General features: G+C 47.3%; 1 protein-coding gene across 1 annotated transcript in view; it reads left to right on the plus strand.

The window, feature by feature from the left end:
• LOC146780373 (hydroperoxide isomerase ALOXE3-like) overlaps positions 1-25,202 on the plus strand; it is a 325,955-nt gene that overhangs the window by 105,878 nt on the left and 194,875 nt on the right. Inside the window, exons 4-5 of the mRNA XM_085638942.1 lie at positions 12,221-12,343; positions 20,862-20,965. Of these exons, the coding sequence (XP_085495068.1) occupies positions 12,221-12,343; positions 20,862-20,965 (227 nt within the window). The remainder of the gene's footprint in view (positions 1-12,220; positions 12,344-20,861; positions 20,966-25,202) is intronic.

Here is a 25,202-nt window from a genome sequence, read left to right on the forward strand (position 1 = left end):
ATCGCACACACATAACGTATTAATAAAGATAAAAAAGGAAAGAAGGCTAACACTACATGCATAGAGGAGACCGGTACATCATCGATTATTCGTAAAATGGCTGATTAATCCACAACAGATTGTAAAGGGTTTCCATCAAATTAGACTCAATGATCAGTCCTATCATTTGGCCAAACCCATGTGCAAATGAGGCTGGTCCCCTGATCAGTGGGACACTCAGCTCCGCACCTTATTGTTGTATCAGGATTTGGTCCACCAAATACACAAACCGTCCATGAAGACTGATCTTTTGATGGTAAAGTGAGAAGAAATAGTGCAACGAACAAGAAAGTGATTTAAAATAGGATGGAATGTCCTCCTTCTAAATACTTTATTCTATGGACTGGACACGCTTCCTAATTAAAAAATAGAACAGTGCAAAAGAAGACAGTAACAATTATCTATCTACATAAGGGCCAACATGTTTCTGCCTAACGGGTATTTAATCCCTTGGCATTCGTCAGGGCCTCTGCTCGTATAATAGTTGCACTCCTAATAGTGAAATATAGAATTCACCACCATCACCAAAAACAAATTATAGTAAAACTGGTTAGAAACGGTACAACCTGTAACAACCATGGACATTAACCCTCCGATTCACAATGGTTACTGTGAATTCCTTTGTGGTAGGGCAATAGACCTCACCTCACCTGGACACTGCTCAGGTACTAAGAGGCCCCGCACTTTCCGTCGGTACCTCAAGCTCCCATCTGAGCAGTGTCCAGGTGAGGTTGATGAATACAGGCCCCAGCTAGGCCCGCAAGGCACAAGGGTTCGCTCTCCTGTAACGGAATCTATAAGGAAGTTGGCACGGAAACTGCAAAGTACAAACACAGCATTTATTAACCCTTAAGGGTGGTCCTACAATCCACACAACACTCTTCAGTATTGCATGGAGTAGCACAAAGAACATTCGTACACAGTCCCCTTTTATACACAACAGAGGGGCTCATAAGTGGGTGGATACAACATGAGGCCGAAGAACATTACCATTTATGGTCATTCTCGATACTGAATCAATACATGGGCGGAGCCAACACACTCCTTGAGCCCGCAAAAACACATGGTCAAGCAAGGCTAATTATAACAGATGTGGTCAAGTCTGGGCATGCGCCAGATGGACAAGAGAGAGCTATTTATAAACTGTTACTAGGCAGATTACAAGAGCAACTAACACAGAGGTCGGACTCTCCTCGTGGTGAACACATGGCAGCATGTCAATACAAAATGGAGTCCAAACTTCGGTCAACATAACGGAGAAAACATGATCTAAAGGGAAAGCATTAATGTCTTCAGTAAATGCTTAATCACATTCTGTTTCAATTTACAACAGACGACCCTTTCAGCATTTACTGAAGACATCCAGTTTCCAAGAATAATCATCATATATGTCAATTATCATCATTCCTTTAACCTCTTTAGCTAGACCCTTCTGGTGAGCAACATCGGCAATAGTTTTCTTATCTGGAATGCAGAATGAAATGCACACAGAACAGCACAATGGTCCACATTGAACACACATACAGAAAAAGAACAGAATTGCTATAATAATACAGAGACCAGTTAAGACCTTCCATCCCCAGGCAGTAACCAACGCCCAAAACCATCCAGAAAAGGACCAAGTGCCGTTTTCTGTGTGGATTTCAGCTGCTATTTTATGCAACTTGTTAATGGCGTTATAAACGGATGGCGTATGATCAGGGATGAACACACAGCAGCTACTTCCAATAATTTTACAGGCTCCACCTCGATCAGCTAGCATTACATCTAATACCATACGATTCTGTAATGCAACAATCCTAGTTATTTGTAACTCTTCCGTAAGATTCCCAAGAGCAGCGGCAGTCTGATTGGTCACAGCTTCTACCACTCTTGTTAATCTTCGGATCTTCCTACTATTCAAAGCGGCTCCAACAAATAAAAACAGTCCTAAGTTAAAATCAATATACTGTTGCAAGCTGGTATCGGTCTGATCCACATCATCAATTGATAGAGTACGTTTATACCTATTTACAGTCACATTATTCAACAATTTCAAATCCTTATGATATGACGCGGGTGCTAGGAATACAGGAGGTAATAGGAATGATACATAGCATACCCCAGACCACCCAGCCGGCAAACGGTAATAACCTTTATTTCCACATACAAAGTAAGTATTATGGGACGCTAGGAAGGTACTGTTGTTCAACCCGTCAATATTCAGTACAGTTATGCAATCACTGACACCAACAGGGATAAAACCCACACTCTGGACACACAGGTCCGCTTGAGCTTGTGCCACTTGGATCACGAATTTGTCCTTCCCCACAGTGTCTCTGGTGTTCGTGAAGATATAGGGAATGGATTAATTGTCCGGTCGGTACTCTTCCCATTCCCAAATTGTCCCATTCGCTTGTGGATACCCATTCTTGTCTTGATGGCATTCTCTATTAAGTCTGAAAAGCAATCGTCCCACTGTCGGTTTCCGAGTGGCAAAAAGCAAAGTGTACCATGCTCTACAAGAGCCATTATGAGAGAAAGGAAGTGGTATGAATGGCGTACCTCCTTTCTTCTGATGGGCCGGCATCATCCCACATATCCAACAGTTCGTAGCGTTCGTAGCAACGTGGGTATGATGCAGCATCTGGATGAAAGTGTTGTTCAAGTAAGATTGTCGATGCTTCAACTCTTGATACGGTAATGTATAAAAGTAGTGCTCCTCAGGCACCGGAGTTGTCAACACAAGTGTTTTCCGAGCAGGAGTTACCTCCTCCACAAACCATGTGGTTATCCCAACAACAGCTACTGTTAGCATGAACCCCAACGCACAAAGGATTTTCTTCCTCTCCATGTCAAAAGAAACAATACCCTGATATCTTCCTGAAACTAAAAAGTCTGTCAGAACTCTTCCCCTTGGGCAGTGGTTGATTTCTTCACCAGCGGGCCAAGACGGGTGTCGCTACACTAATGCAGGGCTGATCCCCCCCCCTTGCCTCATCGGCTCTCCGTTTCACTAACCCAAGGGCCGTTCTGACAGTATGTCCCGGTACTGGAAACCTTACTTCCTTGGTCGAAGATGATATCGCCTTCCTCCAGAAGTCGTGTGGTCCGGAAAGAGCTCCTCAGTGTCATTCGGCTTCGCAGCACGGCCTGTCTCTGCTGCTAGGATTTCTCGTTGATCGGTCAGCACGGCAGACTCCACCAATCCGGGCGGTACCTTTCGACAGTGCAAGGAATGGATCCAATTCTTTCGGTTCGAGACTCGCACAGCCGTCCTCGTTGCAAGGAGGACTTGCTCAGGTCCTACCCATCTCGGCTCCAAACTGTTCGTTCTGTCGAAGACTTTCACCATAACATGATCTCCGGGCCGGAGACCATGTCCTTCGCCGGTAGACCGATCAGGGAGCGCCTCTCGGACCTGTTGATGAATAGAAACCAAGTTATCCGTTAACTGTGCCAGATAATCGCTCATCATTACACAAGGTACATCATACACAGCCTTAGGCCTTGGTGGACCCCAAATGTTCATTGGGCGTCCGAATACTATTTCGTACGGCGTAAGGCCGGTTCGAGAGTGTGGCACTGACCTAATTGACAATAACGCCAGTGGCAGGGCGTCTGGCCAAGTCAAAGACGTTGAAGCTTGGATTTTGGCGATCTTAAGCTTCAGTGTACCATTATACTTCTCGACTAGTCCGGCAGACTGGGGGTGAAACACGGCATGAAACTTCTGAGTGATGCCTAGGCCCTTCAAGACATACTTTATAACATCCGCTACAAAGTGAGGGCCATTATCACTCCACAGAAGTCTACAGACGCCGTATCGAGGGAAAAACTCTTTTAGCAGTAGCTTCGCCGTGGTCATTGCAGTATTGTCTTTCGTAGGGTACGCCTCAACCCATTTACTGAAAGCGCAAACCACTACTAGAACATACTTCAAATTGTTACAGCGCTCAAGCTGGATGTAATCCATCTGCAGAACCTCAAAGGGTGCAGTGGGTGTCGCAAATCCTCCTGCTGGAGTTCGAGTGCCTTTCCCTGGGTTATACTTCAGACAGATCATACAGGTCTGCACCACCCTCTTTGCCGTGCTAGCAATCTCTGGATGCTCCCAGACTTGGGTAAGCAATTTTACAATTGCGGAAGCTCCAACATGTGCTAGCCCATGTGCCATCTGAACCATAGGTTGTACAAAGGCCGTGGGTAATTTCCATCTATCCATCTGCTTATTTCTCCAGCAACCCTCGTCATCCAGTTCTCCTTCGCTAGCCCATTGTTCCCGCTCTTTGTCAGAAGCGGTCCTTTGTATTTCTCGCACTTCCTCCTTCGCATCATGCCATCTCTCCACCTGTGACTTCACTACATACATGGCAGTAGTACCGGGCTGCATCGCAGTCTCCCGTGCTACTCGATCCGCTAACGCATTCCCTTCTCCAACTTTATCAACCACTTTCCTATGGGCGCTACACTTAACGATAGCAATTTTCTTTGGGTATGTCAATGCAGTTAAAAGATTATGAACTAACTCTCCATGCATTATCTGTACTCCATGTGACGTTAAAAACCCTCTCTCCTTCCAGAGTAGGCCGAAGTCATGTGCTACTCCGAAGGCATAGCGGCTATCTGTATAAACATTCACACATAATCCTGTACTGAGCTCACATGCTCGTGTTAATGCTATCAGTTCCGCTGCTTGAGCTGATTTCTGTGGTATGCGTGCTGTCTCCACTATCGTGTGTAATGTGGTAATTGCATACGCTGCTGAAGTCGTACCATCTGGTAGCTTCAGGCATGATCCGTCTACCCACAACTCTCCATCTACATCTGAAAAGGGCGTATCCTGGAGATCAATACGACCCTTTGTTTGTTCCTCAGTCACAAGAATACAATCATGCGCTTTCTGTGCCTCAGGCTGGGTCTCGGGGTATGGCAACAATGTGGCCGGGTTTAATGTCACGCACCTTTTCAACGTAATATGAGGAGCCAAAAGCGTCAGCTCATATCCCGTTAAACGGGCACTGGTCAAATGCTGCGTCTTTGTTTGATTAAGCAGGGCATCCACAGCATGGGGAACTAACACCAACAATTTATGGGACAACACAATTCCTTCACTTTGGCGTATTGACACAGCTGTCGCCGCTACCGAGCGAAAGCACCCTGGTAATGCTCGGGCGACAGGATCAAGCACAGCCGAAAAGTATGCACAAGGGCGCTGCTTGTCGCCGTGCATCTGCACTAAAACTGACAATGCACATCCATCTTTCTCATGCACATACAACGAAAAGGGTTTTGCATAATCAGGGGTCCCTAACACTGGTGCTGAACAAAGGGCCTGTCGCAGTTGCTGAAAAGCAGCATCACACTCATCTGACCAAGGGATTGGGATAGGCGTATCCTTTGTCAAAAGGGCTAACAATGGCTTAGCTATGTGTGAAAACCCCAATATCCACTGTCTACAAAAAGAAACAAGGCCCAAAAATGCACGCACATCCTTCTGCGTGGATGGTCTCGGTGTGTCCAAAATTACTTGGATACGATCTGGTGTGAGTGCACGTCCCTCCTTAGACAAAAGGTGACCTAAATAAGTCACCTTTGGTCTACAGAATTGCAATTTCTTCCTAGATACTTTATGATTGTGGGATGCCAAAAAGGAAAGTAGGGATAACGTGCTCTTCTCACACAACTCCAGGGTGTCAGCCGCCAACAAGATGTCATCGACATATTGAATGAGGGCGACCCCCTCGAGTAAAACAAAGGAATCCAACTGTCGCTTCAAAGCCTGACTGTAAATACTAGGGCTTTCTGTATAGCCTTGGGGAATTCTACAAAAACGATAAGATCTATTGTTTAATGTGAACCCAAAAAGAAATCGGCTATCAGGGTGAATGGGAATAGAAAAGAAGGCCTTTTTCAAATCAATCACTGAGAACATGGTCGCCGTAGGCGGGACCAAGGTAAGCAACGTCGTGATATCGGAAACCACCCGGTACTGAGGTATCACGATCTTGTTGACCTCCCTCAAATCAATTATGAACCGATAGACCTTTGCATCCGTGTCCTTTTTCAGAATAGGGAGAATCGGACTGTTACAGATATTATAGGGAACTTCTTCCACTACCCCTACTGCGATCAAGTCTTGCACAATCTGTATGAGAGCCTCCTCGCCCTCCTGGGAAATACGATACTGCGGGAGGCGTGGTAACACCGCCCCTTCCTGGACACTAATGTGGACCGGAGGAATCACCATTTGTCCCACATCAGTGTCCGAAGTCGCCCATAAAGCTCGGGGGAGGGTAGCCAACAACGCATCCTCTGATATCGTACACATCCGCCCAGTCCGGGTGTAGTTGTCATTTAAGATCACCCTCACACCCTCAGGGGAGCAGCGGATTGTAGCCCTAAAGTACTTTAACATATCAAGGCCCATAATGTTATCCGGTGTATACGGAGCAAGCAGAAACGGACAGGGCGCAGAAAAAGAATCAACCTTAAATGTAAGGGGCTGTGAAAGAGGGCTTCGGGAGAGTGTACCGTCAAACCCTACCGATGTAACCATTAAGCCGGATGGGGGAGCCCCCGGAACCAAGTACCTAGACAATGCACTACGTGTCGCTCCTGTATCCACTAGGAACTGATCAGTAGAACCTAAAACCTCAGCCGATACATAAGGACCCGTCTGATCGACCGGCACCTCAACTGATTCGGACCCCCATCCAACGCATTCCTATGCATGCTGAGAATCGTGATATCCCGATCGATCGATGTCCGATACATGATACTGGTGCTGGCGATCGAAAACATTTGAGCTATCTCGGTGCTGCCCAGCAGTATCGAAACGGGCATTATCATTAGAATTCCCTCTAAAGTTCGAGGAACCCCCTCTACCTCTCGGGCCACCCGGAGTATGCCCCTGACGTGAAGCACGCAACACTGGGCAATCCCTGGCCCAATGGCCCAATTGCTTACAATACGCACACTGGTTCCTATTCAAATCAGATCGGCCCGAAGGGGGACCATAAGATCCGCCCCTTCCTCTATTATTACCCCGTCGGGGCGGGCCATATACTTGTGCTAACATCACCTTAGTCTTGAGGTCTTTCGATTTCTTCTCTTCCTGGCCCTTCGCCTCGTGCTCCTGACGCTCATAATACTGGGCGATAGTCAGAAGGGCAGTCGGCGTCGCGGAGGACCAGGAACTCTCGCTCGCTTTTAAACGGGCCGCAACTGCTGGTAGCAGATTAGCCACATATTTGTCCGCGAAAAGGTGGCGGCCCGTGTCGTCAGTAAGCGACTGACCACTAAAATCATGAAACGTCTCCTCAAAGCGCGTAAAGAAGTCCGCAACTGACTCGTCAACTTTCTGTTTACATGCAGCTAACATATTCCAGTCAATCTTTTTAGGGGGGATAATCGTCTTCAACTTAGCCACAATAGCCGCAGGGAGATCTAAAATATTCTGGGGTGGTTTCTGTGCGGGCTTCCGTTCCCTATCCTCATCCTCAAGGTCAGACCACCGGGCCTTGAAGGCAACCGCATCATCTACCTTTCGGACAGAGCGCCACGTATCCGGCGGTAGGATAAGGCCAAAGAACAGGTCTATATCCGCTAAGGTCATAATGCAAGAATTCAAGGCCCCCTCGACTTCTTCATAGAAGGCCGCTGGATTCTTGCGGGGGTCAGGCAACGCATTCTTTAATGCCATAACATCGGCCCTATGCCATGGAGTGTAAACCCAATTATACACAAAATATCCCCTTGCATCGGCGGAGTTAATGTCCGAGCTAGTCCCCGCTCCTTTAGGAGGAACATACAAAGGCGCCGCCTCTCGCATTGGTTTAGCATGCACTATGTCATCCTTATCTGACTGGGAGGCGGATGGGTGGCCCCCTGCTGCGGACGAATCCGACTGCTTCTCCTCCTCCGTTTGTTGGCGTGCTTTCTCTCTAAGGGCCAGCACCTCGTCCCGCAAAGCGAACAGCCGCCGAGCCGCCTCAGGAGCCTTAGGGGGAGAAAAAACACCATTACGTAATGCTCCGGCATCCGAAGACACTTCGTCAGGCTCAAGGACACTAGAATATTTTCGGAAAGCAGCAATTACTTCATCCGCGAAATGAGACAGAAAATACACCCTCTCTCTATCTTGCCACGACCCCCAAGTATGGAACAACTCCTCCTTAGACATCTTGCCCTTAAGTGCACGGAGGGAAAGTTTCCGAAGCTCAGCCATATGCTCGGCCGATAACATGGACCGTGTGTCTACCTTACCCGAAGCCGGGCCAGAATCTTGCGGCCGCGGAGCGGATGCGCCAATATAAGGGGGCGGAGAGCGATCTAGTAAATAAAAATCATCATCAGGATTATTAAGGACAGGATAAAGTGGCTGACGAACAACATATTGACCCGAGACCTGTAGCCTACGCTCTTTCTCTTGTCTGTCCGTTTGCTCTTTGTCCTCCCGACGCTTCGCTTCCTGCGCTCGCACATGATCATTCTTCCGTTGCTCTTTATCAAACAGCGCTTTCTCACGTTTCTCTCGCTCACACACTTCCTTCACCCATAATCGCACACACTCAAACATATCCTGACGAGCACGTCGCTTACACATACACTGTTCCACATACTCAATCTTACGTATATCAAACGATCCATACAAAGGCCATCGCAACTCAGGATCCTTCTTCGTGTATTTCCTCCATAGCGTGCTGTACATTATGGAAGAAAGACCATGCTTCACATACATATCCCTATTAGGAGTCCCCTCTGGGGGAGCTGGAGCAGATTCCTCGAGGTTCAACCGGTTACCAAAACAACAGCACCACTTACGGAGTGCGCTAAAAGCAGGCATGCTAGGAATAATGCAAAATATGCAATATTATAAGGAAAAATGGCACTTAATCGTTGCGCCGTTCAAAGTTCACACAGCTCCGGAGAAATCTCTCCACATTACCTGCCTATATGTGTTGCAACGCATATATTTTCACAAAGACAAATTCAAAATATGACTAGTCATCATCAATCAAACTCAAATAGCCAACCCAGGCTTCAAAAACTCGGAGCAAGTACCGTACAACGGTTCTTACCAATCAAGAGTCCAGGTTCCAACTGCCAAGCTCCACAATCGCCCAAATGGCTCTCACGGCAGGACCGACAGAAGAGGTCTCAGTCGATGACCGGCGCCACCCAGACGGTCAGCTCGGAAGGGAAGGAAGAAAAACCTCGGGATGCCAGGGCTAAGACGCCGCTGGCAGTGATCACGTCCCCGGCCAAACTCCTCACCTTCGTCGCGACCAGTCCTTCGAGCATCCGAGTCGCCGATGAGCCCCACGTGACGGGCGCCAATTGATGAATACAGGCCCCAGCTAGGCCCGCAAGGCACAAGGGTTCGCTCTCCTGTAACGGAATCTATAAGGAAGTTGGCACGGAAACTGCAAAGTACAAACACAGCATTTATTAACCCTTAAGGGTGGTCCTACAATCCACACAACACTCTTCAGTATTGCATGGAGTAGCACAAAGAACATTCGTACACAGTCCCCTTTTATACACAACAGAGGGGCTCATAAGTGGGTGGATACAACATGAGGCCGAAGAACATTACCATTTATGGTCATTCTCGATACTGAATCAATACATGGGCGGAGCCAACACACTCCTTGAGCCCGCGAAAACACATGGTCAAGCAAGGCTAATTATAACAGATGTGGTCAAGTCTGGGCATGCGCCAGATGGACAAGAGAGAGCTATTTATAAACTGTTACTAGGCAGATTACAAGAGCAACTAACACAGAGGTCGGACTCTCCTCGTGGTGAACACATGGCAGCATGTCAATACAAAATGGAGTCCAAACTTCGGTCAACATAACGGAGAAAACATGATCTAAAGGGAAAGCATTAATGTCTTCAGTAAATGCTTAATCACATTCTGTTTCAATTTACAACAAGGTGAGGTCTATTGCCCTACCACAAAGGAATTCACAGTAACCATTGTGAATCGGAGGGTTAATGTCCATGGTTGTTACAGGTTGTACCGTTTCTAACCAGTTTTACTATAATTTGTTTTTGGTGATGGTGGTGAATTCTATATTTCACTATTAGGAGTGCAACTATTATACGAGCAGAGGCCCTGACGATTTACAGGTTATGGATTTGAGAGCAAAGCTTGGTAGAAGGCTTAAAGATAAAGTGGGTACTGACTTTATTAAGTTTAAAACACGGCAGTACGAGTACGGCGAACGGGTTGGACGGGTACTGGCATACCAGTTAGCAGACCAAAAAGCTAAGGGATTTAATTCTAAGAACACATTAATATGTATGTTCAAATTTTCAATTATCTGTCCCAACAGGTCACAGTAACAAATCAAACATAAATTGATTATTATCATGAAGGTAAGGATCATAACAGAAGAAAAGTAAATAAACTAAAGACAAGAAAACAATTGTATATTAGAGAGAAGTTCAGAAACAAAATATTGTTTTCAATAGATGAAATTTCTTAAGGGTACAGGTCATAAGGTTCCAAATTACCATTCATCTTGCAAAACACAATGGAGTGATTACACACATCAAAGATTAATGTATACAAAGTCCACTCAAATTATTCCCAGTCTTTCATACACAATGAATCAATTTGATGCTATGGATGCAGAAATTTTCATTGGATAGAGTAAGATTTAGCGTTTATGTTTTGGTCACAATGTACAAAGTCCATAAGTCCATTCTCAGTTTAATCAAATTAAATGTAAACTGTAACAAAGACCCCATAAGAATTCAATCACAAATAATTTGTACAAGTCTAAACCTTACAGGTTAAGTCATTCAGCATATAAATCATGTCTAGCAGAGACAATCAATGTGTGCAGCATCTCCTGCTCGTAGTGCGAGTGAAAAGCTTTTTGAAAGTTGCCAATTACCTGCCCTATCAATTTAGTGCCTGCAGCCTGTCTCTGGATCACTGGGCTGGGTGTAGTGCGGCAGTTGGACTTTGTGTTTTCCATCTAGACAGTCACTCACAATAGAAAGCTTAGGCGTACCTGCATAGGCTATCACTGGCAGGATGGGAGAGAGGAGCTGGGCACAGCTTACTTACATTTGAATACCCTCTATAGTTAGTCTGGAGCCAGGTCTGGGAAGGCAGGATGCCTGAGGACTGCAAAGTGAGTTTCTAGATGTTTCTCCCCCAACCCATTCCAGAGGAAGGATGCCAGGTATAAATATTGGACCTCAGACACCATCTCTTCAGTACACTTTTGGACCTGTGAATACTCTGCCAGGAAGTACTGCCACTCTGATGGACTGCTGCTCTGGAGGACTGCTGACCTGCTGCCTGCTGTCATCTTGCCTTGGTGAGGACTAGACTTGCATCTCTTGAACCCAGAGTGAGTCCAAGGGCGAGTTGGCTGTCCTCCTGATCAAAATCTTCAAGGACACATAGGCTTCAAACAACATTGATCCCAGCTCCTGGGCTTTGCCATCTGATTTTGGCCCTCCGAAGTAGTGCCACCTCAGTCCTGAACCCTTGGAAGCGGGCCTGGAGGAGTTTCTGCCAAGCCCAGCTGTTGTCTTCGTTGGAACAGATGCACAGCCCCGCAAAGCCTTGCCTCACAGCTGCCACCCTTATCGGAACCAATGCCAAGTAACGCAAAGCCCTGTCAGTGTGACAAGATAACCAAAACTGGTGCTTTGTATTTTTTGGGCGTTATTTGTCTAAAATATTCAAAATTGTATATCTCTGGTTCTGCTATTTGTTTTTTTATGTCATTTTTGGTCTTGTTTTATTTATGAATCACTTTTTCTAACTTGGTGTGGGATCCTTTTTTTTACCCATTGCTCCTGAGCTAAGCCTGACTGCTGTGTGCCAAGCAAACAGGGAGTTGAGCACATGAACATTTACGGTTGGCTTGTGCCTCAACATGACAAGGATTGTGTTTGCTGTTTGACCAAGGCTCACACCCCAGTGAACCAACAGCCCAATTTCTCACAACACCCAACACCCCCACTTCTGTCCATACCCTTCACTCTCACACATTCACTTTCTTTTCATGTCTTGGTTACTTGTGATTGTTCATTGAATAAAAAAGTGTGACACAAATGGCAGCCATTTTGCTGTGCCTATAAGGCAGGTTTCTAGAACACTTTTCCCGACTGAAGTATTCATTGGCACTTTTCTCCTGTCTTTTCTCTATCCTTCTACCTCTGCTAGGTGGAAAGTGTATCACAAAGCCTTTCCAAGATGCATTGATGTGGATAACGTCAAGGAACTAGACTCAAATGTTAAATACTCCATTACCAAATCCCTGAATTTTGCCTTCACGCAGAAAACTTCGTAAGTACTGAGTGTCGTTATTTTTAATGTTTATTATTTGTTTTCAGAATGAGTATAAACATAGTGAAGAGTTGACATTTCAGTATCAATATTCGCCAGATATACACCATTATTGCATAAGAAAGAACATATCTTAGTTAATCAAGTGAGGCATAGCACGTTCAGTAATTCGGTGGCAAGTGCCTCAATGAGCATGCATAGGAGCATTTGTGATGCACAACTATGCAGGATTCACAAGGCAAAGGAGCCCTAATTTGATGCTTGTATAATTCCTGATGTGGGCCTAAAGCAGGCATGATAGATATGGGTGAAGGTTGGCAATGGTAATCACCAGAAAGGGAGAAGGGTGAAGGGGTAGGACAATAAGAACTGGGGGAATAACTCTGCCCCCGGGTCCCCTAGTCCCACCTTGCACCCCTTCTGGCTCTCAGTAAGTATGTAGCAGCATGCACAATCCACTTTGAGCACACCAAGTAGGATCTCAACTGCATGAGGGGTAAGCATTACACCAAGCCCCTTGCACATGTTTGCTACGCATTAGTTTGAGGCACTGGCCCTGGTGTTTCTAGTCACTCTGTGGTGGTTGAGTGGTCAGAGTCTGGATGTCGTTCATTGCGAAAATCCTGTAGTATGGTGTCGCAGTTGGCAGCAATTGGTATCTTGCACTGCCCCAGAGTGTCTTCCTTATGCAGTGTGTTGCCATCAGCACGGTTGAAATATCATTTTTTTTTGCCCGAGATCAGAATGATGTAATATTGGATGAGGCTGAAGCAAGCATTCCTGGGGTTGTGTATCGGACTTTCCAGTAAGGCAGCATACTCTCGATCCGTGCACGGGCAGTTTAGGTCAGTGTCCCTGTGGCACCTCAGGGACATGAGAGGCTGCGCCATGTGGTGATGCAGGGAGACTGAAAACTATTTTGTCAGGTGACTGCCAGTCCCCATTACGTGCAGGTATTGAACTGAACAGTAAGGTGTGTTGAGGCTTCTTTTAACATGTCTCTCCATGTAGATCCAAGTGCTGTTATGAATGACTTGTGTAAAAGGAACTGTGGCAGTTCATCTTCCTCTAATAATGTGTCATATTGTGCTAAGGGGCCCTCTTCGTAAAGGTCCCCTACGGTGTGCGGGCCTGCCTCCAGCCAGTTAGAAATTTTTTTTTGTGTGCCAGGTGGCACCACCATCCCTAGGCGTGCCCAGCAGGGGTAGCGCTGGCCATTTAGGATGACGGATCGTGTGAGCCATAGACTACAGCAAAAACCTTTATAAGCAACATCCAGGAACAATGAGTCTGGCAGTTTCCCACACATTCAGGGGTAAAAACATCGAAGAATCGACAAAAAGGATCAGGCTGGTGAAAGCACATCAGTGTCTTGAAGTTGCAACACTGCCGCCCCTTTGGCCAGCCGTTGATTCTTTGAGGCGAGGTAAGACTGCTCCATGTTTGGCACAGCAAGCCCATCTTGTTCAGTGGGTAAGTATATTTTAGAGAGTGCCAACCTGCAACAGGACCCACTCCAAGTGAATTCTTTCATGGTGCTCTTGAAATAAAGAAAGAAGGAAGGTGAGATATGTGATTGCACATTAGTAAAAAAGGTAGTCATGATAGGAACATCATTTTAATCAGGGCTATGTGACCCGTAACAGACAGCTGGGGTGTACACCAAAACGACATCTGGGATTTATTAGCAGTTATTGCCCTCACCACATTTCCCTCCAACAGGTCTCTTGGTTGATGGTACACCCTGATTCCCAAGTACCGGAAAACAGTGGGCTGCCACACCACAGGAACACTATTAAGGATAAAAGTGGGTAAATGGGAACAAGCGGGGCTTGGCTCAGTTAACCTTCAGGTTGTAAACGGCTGCAAAATTATTGAGAGTCCGGGCCAGTATGTCATTTGCCACCCAAATCTCTCAAATGTACAGGAGCAGGTCATCAGCATATAGTGAGTTCTGTCCTCCAGTGGGACCCCACACCGCTTGTTTGGATAGCCATGGCAAATGGATCAATAGCTTAGAAAAACAGCAAGGGGGACAGCGTACAGCCCTGACAGGTGCCCCTGGTTATCGAGATAGGGTCCAAAATATAGGAGCTTATCTTAACTCTGGATGATGACGAGGTGTATAGCAGCTTGACCAGGTGGAGAAAGCATGCCCCGACACTGTAGAATGGTAGAAAATCAAACAGGAACCCTCACTCAAGTGTTTCGAAAGCCTTTTCAAGGTCAGTGATTAGACACCCCCAGTGAGGCCCTTGATGCATAGATTATTTAGAGACCCGGAAGAAACGCAGTAAATTGAGTGATGTGTTGCGGGCTGACATGAACCCATTCTAATCGGTATGAACCAGAGACGGTGCTAAGGGTGCCAGTCTGTCTTCTAGCACTCCGGCCAAGATCTTATAGACAGTGTTAAGCAGCGTCAGTGGCCGGTAGGGACCCAGGACAGTATGGTCTCTGTCCAGTTTGGGTAGGGAAATGAGCAGGGTCTTACTTAGGAATCTCGGAAGGGAGGAGATTGATAGGAACGCTTATAAAGGGCAAGTAGGTGGGGGCAATCACAGGGGCATAGGCTTTATATTATTTGGCAGGTAAGCCATACGGCCCGGGGACTTGCCCACGGTTAGGGCACTAATAGCTTCAGAGATTTCTAAGAGTGTGATAGGTTCATCTAGTTCCATGCTCTGCTCAGGTGTGACGGTGGGCAGGTGTATCGCGGAGTAGAAGTCCTCATGAGTGTCCGGGCGGGTGTTAGAGACTGACTTGTATAAGAGGGTATAATGTTTTGTCAGTTCCTCATCTATTTCATGTTGAGTGTGCAGGAGGTGCTCCGCTGAGGAGTTTAAAGAAAAGATAGGGTGACAAGGTCAATCCTGGCATATCAGCCATGCTAGTAGGCATCTGGCCTGGTCCGCTGTACATGAGTGTGGGCTAAGTGCACAGCGTTGTTCAGGCCCTGTAGTCTTTCCAACAGTGAAGTCTGTTCACAGCGCGCCTCTGCCAGACAACGGGATATGCCCAGTCAGGCAATGAAACCCGTCTCCTGTCTCAAGAGGATGCGCTCAATTATTGTGATGTCAACATCTAGCTCTTTGTGAATGTTCCAATTTAGTCCCAAGCAATGCCCTCTAATGGTCACATTAATGGCATCCCATTCAAACCCTTTGCCAGTGACAGTGTTGTTAATCTTGAAATAGTCCGCTGTAGCGGCACCCAAGGATGCACAAAATAGCATATCTTCAAGCACTGTGGGATGTAGACACCATGTGGGTATTGCAGGTGTGTTATTGTCCCATGCTAGTTGAAAGAATTGAGGGTTATGATCGAAATATGTACACCACCGGTATTCTCTTTGCTGGACCGCAGGCGGTAGGCAGGTCAAACATGCAAGGTGTGGGGTGATGAGTAGACAAAGTATATTCGCAGGGTAGGGTTGTGGGCACCAGATATCTACAAGCTGCCAGTGAATAAGCCAGTCACTGAGTGTCTAGGTGTTGGATGTGGCTAACGTGCAAGGTAGGGGAGGAAAGGGCCATATCCAGTACTGAGTTGAAATCCCCCCCTCGGAGCCAAGGAGCCCCACACAACTTGTCCGTCAATGTGTGCAGGAATGATGTGTGAGCCATGTTAGCGGCATATTTGGCCACTAGCAGCAGGTGATGGCCATCAAGTTGGCTGTGAATCAACACATATCAACCTTCAGCATCTGCCTCAACCTCCTATGCTATGAAGGGGACTCCTGGCCTCACCCAGATCAGTAGCCACCTGGTATAAGAGGAGAAGTCAATGACGAATACTTGTCTACACCACCCCCCCCCCCGGAGTTTGCGGGCCTCAGTTTGTGTCAGGCGTGTCTCTTGTAATAAAACGATGTGTGCTGACCTGTGTTTAAGGTAAGAGTATATGGTATATTGACCCGAGGGTGTGTGCGTACCCCTCACATTCCAGGTAATAATGATATTGTGTGACATGTAAGGGATGGATCAAGGCCACATTGATGGCTGTGCAGCATGGGCTGGAGGCACATGTGAGGCACAAAGTTAATAGCGGGTAGGGGGCAGGGACCTCCCGGGTAGCTTGATGTAACTGTGGGAAAGGGGACTTTTTAACAGGTAACATTATGAGAGCGGAGGGTCAACAGGTATCTGGCCAAACTGCCAAACGATATGTGGCAAATACCGGCTGCAGAGGCCAGTTACAGGAAGCGTCAGGGGGATTACGAGATCCAGGGTTGCAGAACCCCATGTCGCAGGGTAGGAAGAGGCCAACTACCATATTTAGGGCGTTAGTTAGCGATGCAAGGCAATATAAAGTCCACTTGGGTGTTGAAGTGGCTGATGTGTCTCTGTAAGCCAGGCCAGCATCGGCTGTGAAATAAGAAATGTTAGTACTTGCAGTGGAAGTGCATGGCGACAATAAGAAATAGAGAACATTTTAATGTGTGCAAACAGCAGTCAACCTATATTCTTCTTAGATCATCAGCTGCTTGGGGGCCACTGAGTCCACTCTGGAGGGCCATCTGGTGGAGGAGCCATCATCACTAAAGGTTTTCACAGAAGTTGTGTCAGGATCTAAACTCTGATTATGTTCTTGCATTTAGGCTGCCATCTGTATAGCCTGACATTGTTCTGGTATTACTTGTCCCAGGTTTGAGGCGGGGCCCAGCTGTGAGAGGCAACATACCTGTGTGTGCCACCCCCTGTAATAGCTCCCAGCCACACCGTGCCTACACCGGTTCAGTTGGCACGGGGCTCCATGCCGCTAGTCTGTTGGACCCCATCCAATCCCAGGCATCTTCTGCAGAGTCGAAGAAATGTGAGGCCCAATCTGCCATCACTTAGAGTTAGGGATATATAACACGGGGAGATTCTGTAAGGTTTTCAGGGGCCGGAATCTATAGTGACAAATCGATGAACATAAACAAAATACTTTAAACAAACAGGAAAATTGTTGCACTTCAGTACTAAGATATCCTATTTTATAGAGTGTAGCAGAGAACGAGACACGTTTGGGAAAAAAATTACACAATAACGTCCCCAGAAGAGCAAAAACAACATATTCAGTCAATGCTCTCCACAACTACTATGAAATATTTCTCGATGACCCTGCATAGGACCACAACAAGTAGTTAATGTTGAGGCAACAATAAGTTTGAGTCCCCACACTCTATAAAATAGGATATCTTAGTACTGAAGTGCAACAATTTTCCTGTTTGTTTAAAGTATTTTGTTTATGTTCGTCGATTTGTCATCAAGTTATTGTGAAAAATGTAAAGTTTGTTTAATGTTTTATGTAAAGGACATGTACTTGTCACAATGAAGAAGTGTTCTCTATGTTTCAAAGTACCTCAGATTGTTATAAATGAAATATAACTCGCAGTCAATAAATAGGCTTGCTGAGAAAAGTAAAAATTGTGATTTATGGTGTCAGAGGCATTTGCATTACAAAAAAGTATCACTTAGAGTTAGGCAGGAAGCAGTAGTAAGTATCAAATGTCCAGTTTGCAGAGGCACCGCTTAACCTCAAGGAAAGACCCTCTCTATCACTGTACTGCCATAGTGTAGTCAGGAAAGAGCATGACAGAGGTGTTGCCCACTTTTATCTGTTGCAACTTATGCACTTCATGCAGAATGGAGGTGTGGTCCCTATAGTTGAGCAGACAAAACCGGAAAGGCCTAGGGTTGGCGAAGGGTGGCGAAAGGTAGACCAGCATGCGTGGGCTCCTTTGATAGAAAAGAATGAGGAGAGCGCCACGCAAGGAAGCGGACTGAAAATGTATGTCTCAGCATAGGTCACTACATCCGATCCCTCCACACTCCCCAGACGAGCCAACAAACATATGTTGTTCCTTCTGGGGCAGCTCTCCTTGTCCTCCACCATATACTCCAGTGCATGCACCTGATCCACCAGTGCCTGCATTAATGCTGCTTATTCGTGCATGGTCAGCTGAAGTTCAGCTAGCGTGTGTTTAACACGGTGTATCTTGTCCGCTAATTTGCAATGCTCAGCATGCAGTAATGTAAAGTTTGCTGTTACTTTGTCAATTCTGCCTTCAAGTGATGTGTGCATCTGCGCAAGGATGGTCCCCAACTTTTTCACAGCTTGTAGTACAGTGTCAAGTTTAGCGTCAAGGGTGTCGGCTAAGACCGACTGTCCTGCCACCGCGCAGTCTCTAGGTCGCTGCTCCATAACTGGCGGCTGCAGCAATGTCACCTGTTTTGCTCCTGAGCATAGTTGGCCCATGGTTGAGAGTCATGCATTAAGCATCAGATGGGTCCAATCCAGGCAGCGCACTCCTAAGGGTGTCCACCGTTAGCACCCTGAGAGACTCCCACAGATAGAAATGTGTTGATCTCCTGGGACCAAAGCTACCACTGATGGGGGTTCCTCTACCGCCTTATCCTGAGCTGAGAAGTATTGATGGGTTCACCTCCAGAATGGGCCTGCTTGCATTTGCCATAGAGAGCGAGAGGCACCACAGCATGAGCAGCCTGGGATGTTCCACAAGAGTTCGATTACCATAGGTCACAGTAGAAGCTGCACACCTCAGTGCCAACTCGGGTGCACAAGTAAGGTTATTGGCACTGCAGCAAGAATAGTCCTAGTCCTGCTATGGTCGGCAGCAGTGAGGTGACAATCACAGGATCTGCTTCTGGGTCCAGCGGGGGCACCTGCTGCCTCCCAACGGTCCCCCGACCTCAGGCTCATCTGTCAGTATCTACAGATAATCTACAGTGTAGCAGTTCAGGTGGCCCGGCAGTATTTTACTGTCCTTGCTGGCAAGCTCCCTGCAATGCAGCCCGCACCACGGGTGGGCCATGATCTAGTCAGCCTCCAACAAGAGGCCAGGGGTGGCACGAGTCACAGACACCAGAGTGCAATCAGCCCTGTATCCAATTGCAGCACAGCCAGGCTATAGGTGTGAGAAGAGTTTAGCCCCAGCTACTGACAGGCATGCCAAGTTGTTATGTGATCAGTATTCCAGGAGGGCTGGGTCAGTGACACCTATCAAGAGCTCCCATAGTGCTTCAAAGGGCGAGAACAATAGAACGTGCCATTGCACAGGCAGGTTGGCTCCCTATGGTGATGAGATTGGTTAAGCATGTCCAGGTTAATGAGGCCAATGAGAGTTTCATATGTATTTATTTATTCATGGCTCCAAGCAAAGTTGGCATGACAATGCAGTTGGGCTTCAAGACTTCTTCAGGTGAGGGGGCATCTCTGGGCTGGGCCACAAGGACATATTGGCATTTCAGCACTTTTGAGGTCAGGTCCAATCCACCCCCCGGCAGCCGGGGCCCACAACGGTGCTGCTGCAGCAGGCCTGTGAGCGAGAAGGTTTCTGAAGGCTGGCGCTAATCTTAGACACAGGGGCAGCTATAATCAGTCCACTGCAAGTTTCCAATGACAGCTGGGACCAGGCCCAGATCGTCCCTTGGTCAAACTGCCCCAGTCACCAATGTCCGCTATGGAGGGTGAGTGCCCAGAGCAGCTTATAGAGTTTCAAGGGCAATGCACCTAATATTTGTTCTGCAGACCACCGATGGCTCGCCTGCAGGCCCTGCACCAGCAGCACCCTCACCGAAGCCCAGCAAGCACAGAGCCCCAACTAGGATTCCAGAAGGAAATGGCAGCACGGGAGCCAGACCGGGTGCAACAACTCACTACAATGCTTTCTGCTTCACCCCCGCAGTCAAGCCTAGGGCTGATATGACTCCCAGCTCACCGCTGGCAACACATCAAGGGGAAGAGGGTACGCAGAACAGTAGAGCAGGGGCATTAAAGGTGGATAACAGCGGTAAGTGTGCAGAGCCTTTTCAGAGTGCGTCTGCCATCTTGTGCCTGCTAGCCACTCCCCTTCATAAGTACTGAGTGTTATGACATTTAAGACAATTTATGTTCGTGCTTTAAAGGCAGCCGTACTTGCTATAGCAATTACGCTTCTTATAAGACAGCAAGAGTGGCCTCTTGCAATTGAAAGTATACATGATTCAAGTAAGGTTTTTCTTTAAAATGTCAAGATCTTTTACTCTAGCTGTTACCACGGACTGTCCAGTGTTCATAATGCATGGATCCTGCTTTAAGAATCATAGTACAAATGGGTAGCCATTTTGTTGAACATATTTTAAAATGAACTATGCTCTGCATCCACTCCATATGGGATGAAGACTGTGGAAAAGAACATTTGGTCCTACTTATTTCTGATCTCATTCTGTCATTATTACTCTGAGATGCCCTTCAGTGTTTGTCATTTAAGCATTCATAGTTATGACAAGCATTGTATCTGCATGACTCCTGTCTCCTTGAATTGAGTAAATTACCCAGAGAGATGGTGTTAAATTAAGTAATTTAACTCTGTATACTTCAAATCAATCATTAAGGCAATAGCTTTCATGTTTGGAAAAATCCACCTTTTGAAAAACCACTGAACACCATGTAAACAAAAATGTCCTATTATGCATTATACTTATTGTGATTTGATCGTTCTTAGTAAAGCCATCTTCTCTCATTCTCCTAGAACACTGCAAATCAAACTGGAAGGATTTTTTGGTCGTCAGGAATCCTGGAACTCTTTTGAAGACCTCAAGAGGGTTCTTTGGACCCATAAAACTGCTACTTCTGGTAGGAAATTTCCTTTCACGAGGCGGTGTTTATATTTAGTGTCTAGCTCACTTAAAGCAATCTGATTTCTAAGGCCTGCATGCATTACAGCACTACACAATTCAATTACAATTTAAAGAATACAACGATCTAACAACCGGATGTGTTTTTGATTATAAACAATGAGATTTATTAAACATTTTCTGGCTGGCGGGCTTTTTTTTTCTTTTGAATATTTTTTATTTGAATCAGAAAGAAATGTAAAGATTACAGTCATCAAAAGGCAGGAGAATGAGGTATCGAAATACAGAACATTAGCAATTAATGGGCAAACATTAATCATCAAATACAAAGCGTAATTAATAATAAAACGTATAAAATTGAGAAAAATACATGTCTAACTATAATCGATTTTATATTTTATACAAAAGAGAGAAGGAAAAAAGAGAAAGGAAAGGAATAAAAAAAGAAGATAGAAAGAAAAAAGGAGAGAAAGAAAAGCTAAAAGAGAGAAATATAGAAATTAGGATAGAGATGATTGCAAAGACAAGAAAGTAGTGAAAGGTAACCAGACCAAATCAGATTTAATTTTCTGAGATAACGATGAAGAAGAAACAGTAGATATTCTGTGTTCATCACAAATAAGATTCTACCATGTTAACAAACATAGTCTATAATTATCTTTCCAACAAGAAAGTATAACTTTAAAAGCAAGTGCAATAAAAAGATCAAATTACATTGGTTTCGGAGAATGGTCATGAAAATAATCAGCAATAGTTCCAAGTAAAACACTCTGAATTGATAGCGGTATATTACATCGGAATATATTTGAACATTTAGACCAAATAGATTTCCAAAAATTAAAAACATTACGGCAGGAGGAAAGACAAGACCAACATAAAGCTGAAGTCGACAAATCAATTGTTTGAATAGAAGTAGGTGTAAAAACAGCTCTATTATACAGGAAAAATAAAGATCTAGGTGCCGATTACGATCCGGTAAAAACCGGGTACGAACCGTCGGTCGGAGAGTTTTCTCCGTCCGACTCGTACCCGGTCGGAAAACTTTACAAACATGGAATTACGATTCGCACGGAAACACCATTTCCGTACGAATCGTAAAAAACACCGACCGACGAAAATATACGTACGAATGTGATCCGGGAATGCTGCGACGTGACGTCGGGACGCTTTCAGGCAGCGTTTCACGACCCAGGAAGTACGATTCGGACCGACAGCAGTCCGGACGGCGATATTTTCACGGCACCCAAAAAGTGCCGGAAAAGCAAAGTACGGCGCGAAACGACCAGAGTAGGTGGCCCGGTACGCACCGTCCCCCCCCAGCCCCCGTATGTACGCACCGTCCCCCCCAGCCCCCGTATGTACGCGCCGACCCCCCCCCCCAGCCCCGTACGTTCGAGTCGTACCCCCCCAGCCCCGTACGTTCGAGTCGTACCCCCACCCGTGTATGTACACCCCTGTACGTGTCGTACTCCCCCGTGTATGTACACCCCTGTACGTTCGAGTCGTACCCCCCCAGCCCCCGTACGTTCGAGTCGTACCCCCCCTAGCCCCTGTACGTTCGAGTCGTACCCCCCCAGCCCCCGTACGTTCGAGTCGTACCCCCCCAGCCCCTGTACGTTCGAGTCGTACCCCCCCAGCCCCCGTACATTCGAGTCGTACCCCCCCAGCCCCCGTACGTTCGAGTCATACCCCCACCCGTGTATGTACACCCCTGTACGTGTCGTACTTCCCCATGTATGTACACCCCTGTACGTTCGAGTCGTACCCCCACCCGTGTATGTACACCCCTCTACGTGTCGTGCTCCCCCGTGTATGTACACCCCTGTACGTTCGAGTTGTACCCCCACCCGTGTATGTACACCCCTGTACGTGTCGTACTCCCCCGTGTATGTACACCCCTGTACGTTCGAGTCGTACCCCCACCCGTGTATGTACGGTGCGTACCCCCAGCGCGTACGTACATACACGGGTGGGGGTACGACTCGAACGTACAGGGGTGTACATACACGGGGGAGTACGACACGTACAGGGGTGTACATACACGGGTGGGGTACGACTCGAATATACGGGGGCTGGGGGGGTACGACTCGAACGTACGGGGGCTGGGGGGGTACGACTCGAACATACGGGGGCTGGGGGGGGTACGAGTCGAACGTACGGGGGCTGGGGGGAGTGTTGGGCGCGTATGCGGGCACATGTCTCCATGGTTGCAATGGGAGTTCGGTGCGGACGGTGTTTTTACCATACGGTTGTGAGATCGGACGCACGGGTAGGATCGTGATTCCTCGGTCGGACTTCACTTTTCACATTTGTACGGTAAATCGTCCGAGGACGTGTCGGACACATTTTCCGACCCGAGGACGTGTGGGGAATGATTCCTAATGCGGTTCGTATGGACTTTTTACCATGCGAATCGTGATTGCCAGTTTGTACGGCACTTGTACGATTCGTACGGTAAAAAGACCGGATACGAGTCATACGGGGAATATTTTTACAGGATCGTAATTGGCACCTGAGTGATATTGGCAGCTTTAGAGGTAGTGAAAATGTTATTCCATATCTTATTCCATTGTTGAACAAAGAGGAGCACAGTAAGGTCTTTCTCCCAAGTCAGTTCAAGAGGGGATTTTGGTCTATCAGAAATAGGAGCAGATAAATGCTTATAAATAGGAGATGCTTTAGAATCGGAATCACATGCAATATTATACAGCGGTGACAAGGGAGTAAACAGAGTAGAATCAGAAGGAAATTTATTGGTCAATAAAAAAGATTGAAGTACATAAGAAAGTTTAAAATATTGGGGTAGGTGTTAGAAGGCGACCCCAGGGAAGTCAGGGAGGTTACCTGAACACTCTGAGACCTACCCTCGTGGTATCGTAGCCAGGCACTGGTGGGAGACTCCTCAGGGGGAAGAGTCTCATATCTAGGATCGCACACACGGCACCACACGACAAAGAGACACCACACGGTAGGTTCTTGGGACCAGATCTTTATCTATTCAGTTTTGTCAGATCTTTATGATCACCAAGGTAGATATGTACAAAATAGAGCTCTGGCTCAGAGAGTCTCGGTAGGGAAGGGGGTAGTGGGACAGTCTTTGGCGGATCCGCATAGATGCAGGGGCATACCCAACGCACAGCTCACAATCCTCGAGCCGGGGGATACGCTGCGGTCCAGCCGGACCAGAGGAGTCTTTAGGGGCCGCGAGTCACTCAGCGGGGCTCAAGCACAAGTTCGGAGGTCTTACGATCTTCAGGGGAGCCGCGAGTCACTCAGCAGGGCTCAGCACAAGTTCGGAGGTCTTACGATCTGCAGGGGAGCCGCGAGTCACTCAGCAGGGCTCAGCACCAGATTGGAGGTCTTACGACCTTCAGGGGAGCCGCGAGTCACTCAGCAGGGCTCAGCACAAGTTCGGAGGTCTTACGATCTTCAGGGGAGCCGCGAGTCACTCAGCAGGGCTCAGCACAAGTTCGGAGGTCTTACGATCTTCAGGGGAGCCGCGAGTCACTCAGCAGGGCTCAGGTGTTCCAAGGTTGCAAGGGAGCCGCGACCACGTCAGCAGGGCTCTCGTCGTTCCAGAGTCGAATCTGCCAGATAGCCCCAGAGCACCCCTTGATATAGGTCAGCTCCTCTTTGATGTCCGGGGTCCGTGTAGGCAGGGGTCTTAGCACCTGGGGGCCGCTCGTTGGAGTTTCCTGCCAGGTTGTCCTTTGATCCTTTCAATGCCGGGTCGGGAGGAGTCCCAGACACCCAGCAGGCGTGGAGCCAGCCCTCAGGGAGGCCAGAGGGCCGATCGAAACCCATCTCCCGAGGGGAGGCCAGAGGTGTGATGGAAACTGCTTCTCCCTCTCTCACTCTATGGGAGCGCGATGTTCCCAAGCCGGGGTGGCGCCTCTAGGCCGGGGTTGTGCTGGGGCCGGGCGGCCATCGTAGGTGCAGGAAGTGGGCACGCGGTCCCGGTGGTGCTGGGAAGATGGAGGGCACTGACAGGGAAGTCCGGGTCGGGTGTGTGTTGGTCCTGGTGGGCAGGGTCGGCTAGGCCGTGTACTGGGGACTGAATGAGGTGTACGGCTCAGGGGGTGTGGCCAGGGGTCAGGGATGGCCATGCCACAAGGCCGGGTCTAACAGTAGGCAAGAATTGGGTAAACTATAGCGCTCTTGTAATGAAGCAAAAAGGAGTACAGAATTTTGGGAAATTAAATTGATGAACAGATAGGATACCCTTTCCTTTCCAG

This window comes from Triturus cristatus, chromosome 12, assembly GCF_964204655.1.
Source record: "Triturus cristatus chromosome 12, aTriCri1.1, whole genome shotgun sequence".
Lineage (NCBI taxonomy): Eukaryota > Metazoa > Chordata > Amphibia > Caudata > Salamandridae > Triturus > Triturus cristatus.